The sequence below is a fragment of the Sinocyclocheilus rhinocerous genome, unplaced genomic scaffold (assembly GCF_001515625.1).
Source record: "Sinocyclocheilus rhinocerous isolate Xijiao unplaced genomic scaffold, SAMN03320098_v1.1 scaffold2612, whole genome shotgun sequence".
NCBI classification, from domain to species: Eukaryota; Metazoa; Chordata; class Actinopteri; order Cypriniformes; family Cyprinidae; genus Sinocyclocheilus; species Sinocyclocheilus rhinocerous.
The window spans coordinates 166,066-181,695 of record NW_015648580.1 but is presented as its reverse complement, the minus strand read 5'-3'; the positions used below and the strand labels follow the sequence as shown (position 1 = coordinate 181,695).

At 37.7% G+C, this 15,630-nt stretch overlaps 1 protein-coding gene and 1 pseudogene across 1 annotated transcript in view; both read right to left on the bottom strand.

The window, feature by feature from the left end:
• The window catches only part of LOC107709921 (putative nuclease HARBI1), a 14,438-nt pseudogene extending 12,622 nt beyond the window's left edge, over positions 1–1,816 (bottom strand).
• Positions 1,817–5,729: 3,913 nt separating this feature from the next.
• The window catches only part of LOC107709920 (polypeptide N-acetylgalactosaminyltransferase 18-like), a 132,453-nt gene continuing 122,552 nt past the window's right edge, over positions 5,730–15,630 (bottom strand). The window contains exon 10 of the mRNA XM_016514585.1: positions 5,730–6,411. Within this exon, the coding sequence (XP_016370071.1) occupies positions 6,265–6,411 (147 nt within the window). The 3' untranslated portion in view covers positions 5,730–6,264. The remainder of the gene's footprint in view (positions 6,412–15,630) is intronic.

Below are 15,630 nucleotides of genomic sequence, written 5' to 3'. Positions count from 1 at the left end.
TATCTCAGAGGGGACATGGATGCATTTAACCTGCAGTTACAGATGGATAAATAATGTTTTGTTTTTAAAACGTTGAACGTAAAACGTTGAATACTGATATTTGAAATAATTTAAAACATGAAAAAAAATAGTCGAAATGTGAAATTAAAACCGCCAGTAGGTGACAGCAAGTGACCGTTAATGAGTGAGTCATTGAGATTCAGCCGATTCATTCAAACGACTGATTCATTCAGGAACAAAGCATTTGACTGTGTTAATGAGTGAATCACTGAATCATTTATTCAAACGATTCGTTAAAAAAGCAGATTCATTCAATAAGTAAACACCATTGCTCAGAGACACAAAGCAGTTCTGTGATCTTTGTTCGGAACTATTTTCATTGGCAAAATTGAGCAAAAACAGGAAATATTATGTCTAAAATGTAAGTCACTTATTGCTAACTTTACTGAACTTGTAAAGCCTACATTTGTTATCATGCTAATATCTGCAGAAAAACGTTATACTCTTTGTGTGATATAGATTAAGTTAACTATATTAAATTATATAAATATAAAAAGCATACAGAAGTATTTTTGCCATCTACAATTTAGAATGCCTTGAATTTTGACTTTTAATAGACTAATATATCACATGCGTGCACTCTCTGTGTGTGATTTGGTGATATACTTGATAATGTCAGCTTGCACATCATTACAACAACACTTGCCATATTATCTCAGAAGATATGCTGTATATCGCACACACCAGCCTCGACTTGAGTGGGAAATGAATCATCCGCGGTTGTGCGTGCACTTGTTTGCATGAGCAAATAGTACTGTAATGAAGTATTATTACTTCGTTACATTACACCACTGTGAAAGAGACTAATATTAGCGTAGAAATGCCATTCTTCTTGCGATGTAGCGAGTACATCAGGTCTTATGGGAAGTGTTCCCGGTTCCGGTTGACCTAATGTACATACTTCCTGGTTCTAGTAAGAACTCTAGCTGCTGCATTTTGGACCAGCTGAAGTTTGTTTATTAAGCACGCAGAGCAACCACACAATAAAGCATTACAATAATCTAACCTTTAGGTCATGAATGCATGAATGAACTTTTCTGCATTTGACATTGTGTGCATAGGTCGTAATTTAGATATATTAGAGTATATAAAGTAGATAGATATAAAGAGTGGTGATTGAGTGCATGTGACAACAATATCACAAATTCTCCACAAATGTGGCTTGTATGGGAGAGTAGCAAGAAAAAAAGACAGCCTTAACTTTGCTATGTATTATATTACTGTATAAGTACTGCACACTGACTAGTTAAAGCTGCACTAGTTAAAGCTGCTTGCAACATTAACAGCTCTATATTATCCAGCAGCGATTCCCATTACAACGTTAAAATATTAGGGCAAGTAAAAGATTAAATGGATAGTTCACCCAAAAATGAAAGTTCCAAACCTGTATGAATTTCTTTCTTCTGCTGAACTGAAATGATGATGTTATAAGATGGTCCCCATTGACTTCCATAGTATTTTTTCTATATCTTCCTTTATACACATATACAAATATATATATATATATATATATATATATGTATATATAAAGTAGAATTAGAATTCAAGCACAGAGCTGTCAAAACTGAAGTAGTTGCAATGTTTTCCACCAAGCATATTTTTACATGCTTAGGGCTGGAGTCTCAGGTGCATTTGACTGCTCTACAAAACACCTTCCTTCCCCCATCAGCACCTGTAACATACCTGCCGAATGGAAAACAAAGAGAGCCTCTGTTCTGCCCCCACGGCTTTGGATTCCACTGGGAATCATGTCCATTCTCAGCTCAGATTACATCTTGATTCTCTCCATATGCTAACCTGAGCCCTCCTGTTCCCCATTGTCATATTGCACTTACTTTGTGCCAGGAATACCTTGTCAGGTTTTTTTTTCTAACTGGTGCTGTATCAGGAGCAAAGCTGCTATGTATGTGTGTTTGTGTGTGTGTGTTTGATTATGGACATCCACAGTTTCATTGGCCCCATCCCCAAAGAGAGATACCTGAATAATAGATATGAGCAAGGGCAGAAAAACTGTCATCTACTCGCAGGGGAGGAACAACAGCACTTCATCCAGTTTATTGCATCTGTTTCCCTCTGCAGAAACGAGAAGCCAGCAGCACATGAATCCTGCAAGCAAAACCCACACAACCTCTGAGAAATGTAAATATACTGGACCTCCCATGAGTTAAAAATATAAATACTTAATAATATCCACTGACCGTGACCCACACACACACAAACTCTACATTTAGAAAATCCACAGATATCTTTATAGGTTCATCTTTCCATGACTCATCTCCTGAGAGTATGATTCGCGTCAGGGCATAAACACACTTGTCAACAAATTCTTACGCTGTTTTGACCTGCATATAACACAGCGGAAGGTTGATAGGTTTTAGAACTAAAAAAAAAAAAAAAAGCTTTTCTTGACTGCTTTGATGCATCACATTACGAAAAAAGGACTTTACATTGAATTTAGGTTGACGAAACTGTCTTGGGATGTTCTTGGTGAATTTAAAGGTCACATATGGAATTTCTGCATCTAGGCTGTAAAAAAAAATAAAACGATTTTTCAAAGTTGTAAATAACTTGACGATTTTTGGAGTATGTTTACCAAGAAAATACTATTTCAGTATTTCTACTTCAAAATTACACATTTAATTCAGTGTTACTTGCTGTTATTTGTAAATATTTGTGAAAATTGCTAATGATTTCTGAGTCAAAATTGTTTCAAAGTAATGTTTTTTCAGTGTTTACATGTAATTAACAAGAACTTACAATGAAAAAGACTTTTGAAGAATTCATACAACTTAATGTTAATTTCAACATTTACTAATGCAGTACGTTCTATCATTTATCTATCTATCTATCTATCTATCTATCTATCTATCTAAACTTTTTAAACATTTTTCAACACTTTCAAACAAGGCTTTATATAGCGACATTTAGTTTTTTTTCTTGACAAACCTTGCTTTTCGAGTGAAACATTTGTTATATGGATGTTGCTATATTTGCTATATGTTTCAAATCATTTTAATTCTGTTTTCTTACATAGAACGTGTTTTTTTCTTTTGCATTTTGCTATACATCAATTCAAATTCTTTTTTTTTTTGTCTTATTTCAGTCTGGACAACAACCAGTTTGATCATGATACATCCTACATTCTGTAAATTGTATGTTAATCATGGCTTTCCCTCAAAAACTGAAATTGCTTGAACTTTGAGCTTTGAGCGCTGTGTTTCACTCAATAGAGTTCAATGCTTTGAGGAATGATATAATATAATTTCAGAAGTAGTTCTGCAATGCAGTGCTAAAATAAGTATCAGTTCCTCATAGCGGCTTTGCATACGTAGGTTGAGGTACAGTAGCATCATTGCTTTTCTGAAACCCAAAAAGGGTTTGGCTTTGATCATCTTTGGATGGGAGAAGGACACATTGAGCCAGGACACTGCCAACTGAACGTCTGAATGGAATATTGATCTGAGTGACTCCTATTAAACCATTAGATAAGAGAGATGTGTTGAACTTGTGCTTTGCCGCCCAGCGTTTATAATGAAAGTAAAGATCACAATTTTTCAGATAATCTTTTTGGCAGGCCGCCTTTGGGTGCACAAATGGATATCTGCTGACGTTCTTGAAGTGGCGTGTGTGGTTTTGTCTATGATTTGATATGCAAGTTGTAAACGTTTTGAGTTGTATTTTAACTACATGCATAAGGTCGTTGCAAATGCAAATATTTCCCAGACTTGTGTGGCATTGTGAGGGTGGTAGAAGTGGATGTGCATGTATATTTAATGGCAAACATCCCTCTGGCCCAGCAGGACTGTAGATGCTAATGAGGACTGGCAAGTTGAGAACAGAAAGTGCCACTCGTCTCTTCCCTTGATACACACCAGACAGAGAGAGGGGAAGAGAGTTTAAAGAAAACATCTATCGATGCACACAACTCCCGCTACAGGGAGGATCCGGACATCTTTTGAGAATAAAATCTTTGACACATGAATGGCAAAGCTGTTTACCACCATGCAAGGAATAACAGTATCAATGTAGTCTTTAAAAGGGATAATTAATCTAAAAATGAAATTTCTGTATGGTATCTGTCATGATTTTAAACCATTTAACGTTCTTTTTTTTCATTGGAAAATATCTAAGGCAGCTCCTTTCCATACAAAGCATACAGTGATCAGGTGCTCCAAAAACACCATAATAAACACCACAAGGATTTGCATTCATATTCAGATGTGGCACATCAAAACACATCATGCCTGGTTTGATATCAGTGGCGCCAAAGCCATTGATTGTTTTACAGTGACTGGCCCTGATGTGCCAGTTCTGAATATGTGAAATTGCAAATTAGATTTGAGAGCTACAGGAGAAGGCAAGATTTTCAATGAATAACAACTTAAAATTCTGTGTGTTCAGTTGGAAAATTATGAAAGAAAATACAGTAACACTTTAGTTTGGGGACCAATTCTCACTATTAACTAGATGCTTATTTAGCATGCATATTAATAGCATACTGGCTGTTTATTAGTACTTACAGAAGCACATATTAATTCCTTTTTCTGCATGAGCTAAAGTAGAATCCTACCCAATACCCCAACTTAACAACTACCTTACTAACTATTAATAAGTGGCAAATTAGGAGTTTATTGAGGCAAAAGTTGTCATACATCATGAATGGGGCCTCACATTGTTCGGCTTATTGAGGTCAATACTGCTATGACTTTTATAAGCAATCGGGTTTACAATGTTCACCCGGCAGGCAGCCTCCCGGAACACCCCAGCAACTACTTAGGAACCTCCAAGAACACCTTAGCAACTGCCTAGTGCAAGAGTTTGTCACAGTAAGCACCACAATTTTATTCAGAAAATGTACATTAGAGTTATTATTATTATTGTATTGCAATTATATAATATTCAATTAAGTTTCAAATATAAGTACTATAAATAAGTCAGTTGAAGTGGACTGAGACACTAAAGTGGACCACAGAGATCTGAGTACACTGGGTTCTTCACTCAAGTTCACTTATGGGTCAGATGAATAAGGTTTGAGTTTGGTTCTTTAGAAGAGTTTTTTTTTTTGTCCTGAAGTGTGACCATCTTTAATGACAAACTTCTGTTCTTCATATTGGCTGTTTATTACTACTTATAAAGCACATATTAATGCCTTGTTCTGCATGACCGTATTTTAGATCCTTTAACCCGACCCAATACCTAAACTTAACAACCACCTTACTACTAATAAGCAGCAAATTAGGAGTTTGTTAAGGCAAAAGTTGTTTGTTAACACTAGTGAGAACTGGTCCCCAAGTGACCAAATTTGATTGGGCGCACAGCTCTGACATCAACTGTAAAAACTGTTTGCTATTGTATCTATGGGTTAGTTATAATTATTGTATTGAGCAGGGTTTCCTCTGCTTTCCCGAACAGACCTGTAACCTATTTTTGGCTTGTGATCCACTGGTTTAGAACCACTGCTGTAAAATATAGTGTGATCTTGACAGAATATTTTAGTGAATGCAGCAAGTGCATCCCATGTATCTGAAGAAACAAACACTGAGTTGTACTCTAGAGAGAGCACATCTGTTCAACCAAACCACTGATGCTGCGAGGAATTACCTAATCTGTCATAACAACTACAGCTCTGTCTCTGTTTACAGGAATGATGGTACAAAGTCTTGTGTAGAAAAATTTAGATCAGCAGAACTCACAAATTGCCTTAGCATTTGTTCTTTTTACTGCCATTAATTATAAATACTGAGAATATTTACTATACATGTTGATATAAAACAGTTGATTGAATCTAGATATGTTCCAACATATTGGCATGTCCCAAAAATGTACAGAGTTATTTCAAAATAATCTCAACCTACAAACCTGAGACACTAGAAAGAAATACAGCAAGAACGTTGCCAAAGCTTTGCTACATAGTAGCAAGTATGGCTTCAGTGTGTGCATTGGAGCCGGTGCAACCTTCAAGTCAAGACAAAACCAAGTATACCTTGCACAAAATAAATCTCAGTACAGCGTAGAACCTCATAAATACACAATGCAATATCTGCCAAATGTGTCTTATCAGTATGCACAAGTATAGTAGCTAGGAAAAATGTTTAACATTTATCATATGATGTCAAAGTCAGAGACATACAGGTGCTTGAGCTTGTCATCATTCGTCATTGCAGTCCACCCAGATCCACATATTCTTCAGTCTCAACGGTAACATCATAAGGTGCTACCAGGCATCATATTGGTTATGATCCAGTTCTGGCCAGTGCATTTTTGGAGCATCAGCTGATATCCAAACTCATTGTCATTGTTCTTCACGAGTTCAAGGCATCGCTTTGACTTTGTATTCTGGATGGAGCCTCCCTGAAGAAAGGAGAAAGAAAATAGATATATTTCATTACAGAGTCCCTCGACTGTGCCCAGGCATGTTCCTGTGTAGTTGGAGCTGTCAGGGTTTCATCCATCTTCCCACAAAATTCCCTTTCAGTGTGGATAACGTTTCACACTTCATGTTCAGAAAAATCTCATCCAGCATCACAGCCTGATCTGTGAGAGAAAATGTAGTTATTCATACATAACATATATACATACATTTTGAATGTTTGGATAGACACTGAAATATATAATTTAAAGGAATAGTTCACCCAAAAATGAAAATTAGCTGAAAATGTACACATCCTCATGCCATTCAAGATAGTAATGCTAAATTTCTCCAAATCTGTTCTGATGAACAAACAAACATCTATATCTTAGATGGCCTGAGGGTGAGTGTCAGGGTTCTGGACTGTCTGTGTGTGTTTTGCTCCCCGTGACCCAGTTCTCCTCGTGTTAATTGTGTTAATTTGATTTCACCTGTGTCTTCCCAATTATCCTGTGTATTTAGCCCCAGTCTGTGCAGTCTGTGTTTGTCGGTTCTGAACGTCGTTGTGCTACGTGTGACTCCTGGCTACCCTGTGTTTCCTTCTGTGGATATTTAAAGACTGTTCTGTGTGAAATCCTTAATTTCCTCGTTCCTCGTTCCTCGCTCCTCACAGTAGGCATCCGTGACAGAAGAACCGACCGACAAACAGTTTATTGCGTGTTTTCCTCTCTGTTTTGTTTCCGTGTTTTCCTCAGTGTCTTTTTTTTCCCATTGTGCTCCGTGTATGGATTCCTTCACTTCCTTCGCAGTACCCACACCAGGGCCAAACTCTCCAGCTACCCGGACGACGCGCTCTGTGCATTCTATGATGCTAGCCTAAACTCGGCATACAGAGCGCCGTCATCCGAGGAAGGCCCTCGAGTGAGTTTCGCCGCCTTTGTGGAGTGGACACTGGCGAGACACGGATCCCAGTTCACCGTCTGTCCCAAGGGGGATCTCCAGACCCAGAGTCCAGTCCACCATCTCCCCGCTGCGCGGAGCACATGCCCGAGCCCACCGCTGACGGAGAGCCGGAGCCCGCAGCGACCGACGAGCCATCGCCGCACGGAGCGACAGAGCTGAGGATCGCCGCGGAGCCAGAGCTACTGATGACGTCAGTCAAGGTGTGTGAGCCGGCAACAACGCCCGTCACGAGGGAGAAAGCCGCGGACGATATGAGCACGGAGAGGAGCTCCGCCCCCTGCATCGCGGCTGAGGGTGAGCTGTATATGGCACGGCGACTGTGCCACACCAAAGAGGAGAGGGCTCCCGTTCCTAAGTTCTGGCCTGAAAGCCCGGAGGCTCACAAATGGCCGCCCTCCCACCCGCTTCTGCCTCCTCCTCCACTGTCGTCTGGCAGTTCCTTTGCTCGGAGGAGGAGGACTCTGTGTTTTTGTTAATGATTCCTGGTGCGTTAACTCAACAACGATTGATAAGTTTTGCTCTCCGGATTTGGAATACTTAATGCTAAAATGCCGACCATTTTACTTGCCATGGGAATATACTGTTGTGATTGTTATGGCCGTATATATACCACCTCAGGCTAATGTTAAGATGGCATTGGAGCAATTGTATGATGTTATCAGTGGACAACAGAACAAGCACCCTGATGGAGTTTTTATTATCACTGGGGATTTTAACCGAGCACATCTTAAGACTGTATTTCCCAGATTTGATCAACATGTTAAGTGTAAAACTAGAGGGCAAAATACCTTGGACCATGTTTATACAAATATGAAAGATGCCTATAAAGCTATACCACGTCCCCATCTTGGGCAATCAGATCATCTCTCCTTGTTTCTCGTCCCTGCATATAAAGCCTTGGTTAACAGTGCCAGACCAACTTGTAAGACTGTTAAAGTCTTCAACTCCATCAACCAACTCCAGGACTGATTTGAATACACAGATTGGAATGTATTCTCCCATCAGTCAGATCTAGAGACATTTACTTCATCTGTATTGTCATATATCAGTTATTGTGTGGATACGTCACTGTTGACAAAAAGATTAGAGTGTTTCCAAATGAGAAACCATGAATGGACAATGAAGTTAAACAGCTGATCAGGGCGAGGGACACAGCTTTTAAATAAGGAGATACCTCTGCTTACAGAGTTGCCAGAGCTAGCCTTAAGAGGGGCATCAGGTCTGCGAAATTAAAGTATAAACGACGGATTGATGAAGACTTTAGCAATAACTCCAATCCTCAGAGAATGTGGCAAGGCATCCGATTAATCTCGGATTATAAAAAGAAGAATGGCATACAACATATTACATCCAATTATAATGCTTACCTTGCAGAGGAACTTAACAGCTTCTTTGCACGGTTTGAAAAAGACAATAATCAATCCCCAGTTCATTTTAAATCGACGGGAAATTCACAGCCCCTTGTTTTACATACACATGAGGTATGGAGGGCACTTAATGACATCAACATAAGGAAAGCAGCTGGCCCTGATGGTTTGCAGGAACGTGTGCTACAGGCCTGCGCCGACCAATTGGCAGAGGTGTTTACAAATATTTTTAACCTCTCCCTCTCCTCGTGTATAGTTCCCACGTGCCTGAAATCCACGACCATCGTGCCTGTCCCCAAAAAAACCATGATAACATGTCTTAATGACTATCGACCGATTGCTCTCACTCCTGTCATTGCTAAATGTTTTGAACGACTAGTAATCACTCATATCAAAGACTCTATACCAGTTGATCTAGATCAATATCAGTTTGCCTATCGGGCAAATAGATCAACTGAGGATGCCATCTGTGTAGCTATGCATGCTGCTCTTTCACATTTGGAAAAGCCCAACACATATATCAGGATGCTCTTCGTTGATTACAGCTTGCCATTTAACACCATTGTACCAAGCCAGCTGACTACCAAACATCATGCTCTAGGATTAACATCTTCCACATGCAACTGGTTATTGGACTTTCTTGCGGTTGGCCCTCAGTCAGTGCGGTTGGATAAGTATACATCCTCTACCCTAACTTTGAGCACTGGTGTACCACAAGGGTGTGTACTAAGTCCCCTCCTTTATGCACTTTTTACCCATGACTACCAAGCTACCCACGATTCTAATATTCTGGTGAAATTTGCAGATGACACAACTGTCATTGGGCTCATAACAAACAACAATGAAGTTGCATATAGAGAGGAGATTCAGAACCTGACAGCGTGGTGTGATACAAACAACCTGGTCTTAAACATCAGAAAGACCAAAGAAATTATTGTGGACTTTAGGACCACTAAAAAGATCACCCACAGCCCTGTAATGATCAAGGATGAGGTCGTGGAGAGGGTACACAGCTACAAGTTCCTGGGAGTTACCATCACAGAGGATTTTTTCCTGGAGGGATAACATTGCATGTATAGTAAGCAAAGTATAACAACGCCTCTACTTTCTGAGGAAGTTAAGGAGAGCAAATCTTCCTCAGAAGCTGATGGTCAACTTTTATAGATGCACTATAGAGAGCATATTGACCAATTGTATGACAGCCTGGTATGGTAGCTGTACCAAAGCTGCCCAAAAAGCCCTGCAGCAGGCTATAAAAACAGCACAGGACATTGTTGGTACGAACCTACCATCACTTGATCACCTTTATAAAACCCGCTGTCTGAGAAGGGCGAATAATATCATTAAGAACATCACTAACCCTAACCATCGTTTGTTTCAGCTCCTCCCATCTGGAAGGCGATTCCAATCCATCCGGGTACGCACAAACAGACTTAAAAACTGTTTTTTTTCCAACAGCAATAATTTTGATGAACTCTGGTATCTCTCTGCCTGATCATGTAAAATAACCTATGACGGCAATGTGTGATTTACTGCTCAATAAGAAGTTCAATAATCTTGCTATTATAACAATGTTGGCCACTTTGTATAAACACTGTATCTGGCATTTTGCCATACTCAGTGTAATTTTAAATGTTTTATGATAATTTCATCATCTTCTTTTATAATTATTATTGTATCGCTATGATAACTATCCAGTTATTTATAATTAACTATTTTATCTTCTATTTGATAACTACTATGTTTTTTTGCATATGTATTGTTAACCATTTGTATTTTTATTTTAAATGCACCTTGGGGTTGCTACAAGAGAAATTTCGTTGTGTTACACAATGACAATAAAGTACTTGACTTGACTTGGCTACCCTGTGTTTCCTCCTGTGGATAATTAAAGACTGTTCTGTGTGAAATCCCTCGTTTCCTCGTTCCTCGCTCCTCACAGTAGGTAACCGTGACAGTGAGTAAATGTTCAGCAGATTATCATTTTTGGATAAACTATTCCTTTAAAAGGTAAAAGTATTTACAGATCTTTAGAAATATTTACAATCTTTGGTCACAAGACATGCCAAAGCCAATGCATTTGTCTTTGACCTCAAACCTGTGGTGTAACAACTGAAGTGGCAAATTTTGAATGTTTAAATGGATGCAACACTTGATTTGAATTTTGATTTGAATAAATGTGATCACACTGAACATATTTGTTATTGAATAAATCAATAAAATCAGTCTATAAATTCCACCAATTCAATATTCTATGAACTAGAAAGGATTTATAACATTTTCACATCTCTAAAGTTGTAAATTAGTAATATGCTTTTTAGATGCTGTTGACACTGTACCTGAATTATGTACATTTCAGTATCCATGTCATCATACTAAAATGCATGTGTGCTACTACTTTACATACAAATACCTATGATTATATTTACAAAATTAAATGCCTATAATAATAATTATTATTATTTTGGGATGAAATGCCACACAATCATAGTCTTGAAAGATTTTGTGAGGCCCATATAGAGAATACCATGTAGAGGTGGAAAGTTTGGGTCAAAACATTCAACACTTTAAAGACATCAGGCACATCAAATTCATCTTCATCTTCTCTTCTGAAAGGGGCTTGATAGAGTCACAGCTGGTGTATCTGCGAGGGAACAGCAGCACTGCAGGCTTAGACATGAGAGAGCAGGCTAAGAGCTAGAGGGAAGCATCCACACTGATCTCAAGCCGGGGAGGATGGGAGTGAAGTACTGAGATAGAGTGGCTGAGTTTTTCACTGCCAGCATTCATTTTAGCTCGCTTTTCACAGAAGAGAACGCCTGTGGCCTTAAGACCCGGGTTTATTTGGTCTCAGTACCGCAGACTCCCTCTCGCTCTTTGAGAGATGCTCAAGGAGTCCCACACAGCTGTGGTCAGGAGGTCTTCAGATCAGTCTCTAACAGTTTCCTTTTTTAAGGGTGTTATCTGAAGCCTGTCATGTGCACTTTGCTGCCTCTAAGTTTACGAGAACAACAGGACATACAGCTACAAGCATAACAGTTTAACAGGTCAGTAGTGTCTGTGCTTCTAGAAGATATAGCTGTGGATCAAGGCATTCCTAGTGTTGACTTCCTAGAAGAATGTAAACACTGTGACTCTTTACTGTGACTGTTATTTTAGCATCATTGTTACTACACTGTTACAGTTAATATTTTGAATTAGATTTTATTTTTATTTTGATCTATTTACATATTTATTTATTTAAAGAAATGTCTATATAGTTTGTATTAAAGTTTCTTTTATGAAAATGACCAAAGTTGTTTATTTCAAGTCATTTTTCAAGTAACCTTTAATATCACTGTAAAAAAAATTCTGTAGTTTTTACAAAATAATTTTGGCAGCTGTGGTTGCCAGAATAATTTTGTAAAAAATACAGAAAAACTGTAAACCCATTTACGGCCAAAAACTAAATTTGACAGTATACGGGAACTTACTGTTAACCTATTAACAGTTTTTTTCCGTAGCGTTTTTACAAAATTTTACAGTTAAAATTACACTATATATATATTTTTTTTTTTGTATGAGCAACAGAAATGCCACTTTCTTGTAGGGCTGGGAGAACATGTTATCACAGTATATATATATATATATATATATATATATAATCTAGTATGAGAAACAGACCAAAATGTGAGATGTTATTCCTCCACTATGACCTCCACCACCAAATCTCCTTGATAAGCTGTTGGCTGAGATTTTATGTGGAATATAATTGAAGGGTGATATATTATTAATCATATTAGTCAATTACAGCATCTAAAAGCTCTAAATAAACTTTATGTTGTCTTTTCTTAGCAAATATTTCTATATTATTAAGGAAAAATGGGACATCTGGATTAATCTGAGTGTATAGCAATATTTAATTGGGATATCTGGAAAATAAATATGAATAAGAGTTAATCAAATAAGAGCTTTTAAGTACTAAATTCAATGTCTTTTTGAATTACTGAAGTGGTTTTCTCTTTCCCAGTTTTTCCTTTCAAGATCAAAATTCCTCTTACTTTCTTACTTTTGTCCAATGATATTATTGTTTTAAAATACAATGAACGCCTGTATGTCAAAGATAAAACCAGACAAAAACCCTTGCATGCAATTTTAGTGTAACTCCTGATCAGAGGCGGACAAAGTACTCAACTCCATTACTTGAGTGAAAGTACAGATACTGCTTGTCAAATATTACTCCATTACAAGTAAAAGTTGTAAAGACAGATTTTTACTTAAGTAAAAGTACAGAGAAGTACTTGCTTTTAAAAGTACTTAAGTACCAAAAGTAAATTTCCTTTTTTTATGTCAATGCACTGTTTTATTGTTGTACGTAATACTTGCAATACTTCTGAAGCAACGTACAATACATTACAATAGAAATGTAGTGGAGTGAAAAGTACAATATTTGTCTTTCAAATGTAGTGAAGTTAAAGTCATAAGTTCAGAGAAAAAATAATACTGAAGTAAAGTACAGATACTCAAAAAGTGTACTTAAGTACAATACTCAAGTAAATGTACTTAGTTACTGTCCGCCTCTGCTCCTGATGCTTTCTTCTGACATGACAGTCTTTAAAGTCCCCATACTTTTGATTAAAAATTTGCAATACTCAGAAGAATTCGTAAAACTTGGCAAGAAGCCTCGGACCGTAATAAGTAACGTTGTTTGCTGTCATTTTACTGATACTGCTGACAGTTGTTAAGCAGCTGAAAGTTTTGAAAGTCATTGATTACAAAGAATGATGCTCAACTTTGAGTTTGAATCATCAAACTTATAGAGGAACTGAAAGTTGTTTCATCATTAAGGGTTATTTCTGAGGCTTATTTCAACATCCGAATGTTACTTCATTGTTTTTAAAAATTAAGCTCACACATTTTTTTCTTGACAAATGCAGTGAGAACAAAAACGGCTTCAATGACATGTAAAGAAACATTCTTAGCCAAGGTTTTTCTTTGAAGCTAATGAAATCAGAACAAAACAAGGTGAAGTTTGTATTGTTTTTTGCTCATTTCATGTTCTCTGAAAAGAGTTCATAATTTTATCCTAATTTCACCCTAACTTGTCATGCACATGTGGCACTTGTCTTAGTCTTAGTGCGTCTGCTAAAGCTGCCTACGGCACAAATGTTCCACTCATAATGATGCATAAGAAGTATGTTAAAGGTTACAGGTTTACAAAGTCTTTAAAGTGATTAATTCAAGCATAGGGAATCTAATGTGGCAGTGTGCATCCAGCTGTGGGCATAGGGTAAATATGAAGGGCAACTCTAAATCAGCCCATAACTTGAACTGTTGTGCATCACTGGCTGTTATAAGAATGGCCTTGTTCTCTTACATAAGGTCTAAGAAGTGAACCAACATGGGAATTTAATATTGAACCAGTCTATTTTAGTGATGATGTGTGCATGTGAGTGTGAGATTGAGATTAGACTGGAGCATTGCCTACAGCCATAGCTAATGTGAGATACATACATAAACACAAAAGGCAGTTAGCGAGGCAGCAAAGATATTTCATAATTGGAGAAAGAAGTTACAAATGGCGATAAGACATAAACTAATTAATGAGAGTAACCGACACACATTTCAGTGAGTAGCATCATCATCTGTGCTATAAAGAACAAAAATAACTTCAATAAACAGATGCTCAAATACAAAATTACTATTATTAAAGGGGTCCTATTATGCTCTTTTACAAAGTCTTGGTTTTGTTTTGGGGGTGTACTAGAACTTGTTCTCATGCTTGGTGATAATTTTCATAATTTTCATTTTTACAATTCCTTTCTCCCCAGCCTGGCACAAATGGCTCGATTTGTTCTGGGTTTGATGAAGGCCCGCCTTCCAAAAAACGAAATGTGTTGTGATTGGTTAGCTGTCCCAGTGCGTTGTGATTGGTGAACAGCTTAGACGGTGTTTCAGTACTGCCGGTATGGTTAAGGATGGCGTAAATATTGCCATATCAATTTGAGACGGATCCAGACCCCGAGAATATTGAGCAAGAGGATCGCGCAGAACCTTTGCACGCACGGATATTGCAAGACATATTAGAGTGGTAACGTTATTGTTGTTTTTTTGGCTAAATCATGTTTTAGATAGGATGTCAACAACCGCTTAAAAATAACTGCATTTACTATGTACAGATAAGTGCATATGTATTATGTTTATTGTTCTTTAATTCTAACATTATAAGATGAATTGCAGTGAAACTGTTATACATTTGAATTTATTTATTACCATAGTCCAGTGTTTCCCACAGACTTACACTCTGTTTGTGGCAGCATATATATGCAAATTAATTCTCTGCCAGCAGGAGGCGCAGTTGGAGTGGTAGAGATCGAGGTTTCCCCGGTAACGGCTGTACACAAAGCAGCGCTCCGCTCACAAACCCTGTTTTATCCGACATTATATGTAAGAAGAAATTAAATTGACATCCAATTTTCTGAAGACAGTTGGTTTCCTTCAGAAATACAGTGATATAAAAACACCCGCACTCCGAAACACTGTAGTCTCATAATTGAAGTGTAAATTCTGCATTGTCCAGTATTGTACTGTCAGCAATTTATTATAAAAACGTTTTCATAATTGTAACATACATATTTACATACATAATTATTCAGGTGCATGTGTAATAACTTGCGAAAACTTGATGCTACAGCAGCACTTTTTCTTCCTCGTCTTGTCTGATGCACTCAGCCAAGCGTTCTAACCACGACCTCGCCCCTCCCCACCCCCCAACCATTCGAATTTCCATAGGAGGGATTTATTTTAATGATATTCTAATGGGCCGCTTTGTGATATCACAAAACCCGGAAAACAAACGCTGTAGTCCAAACGAGCCATTCATTGTAGTTCTTGAAAAGGGATTTTAAAAAA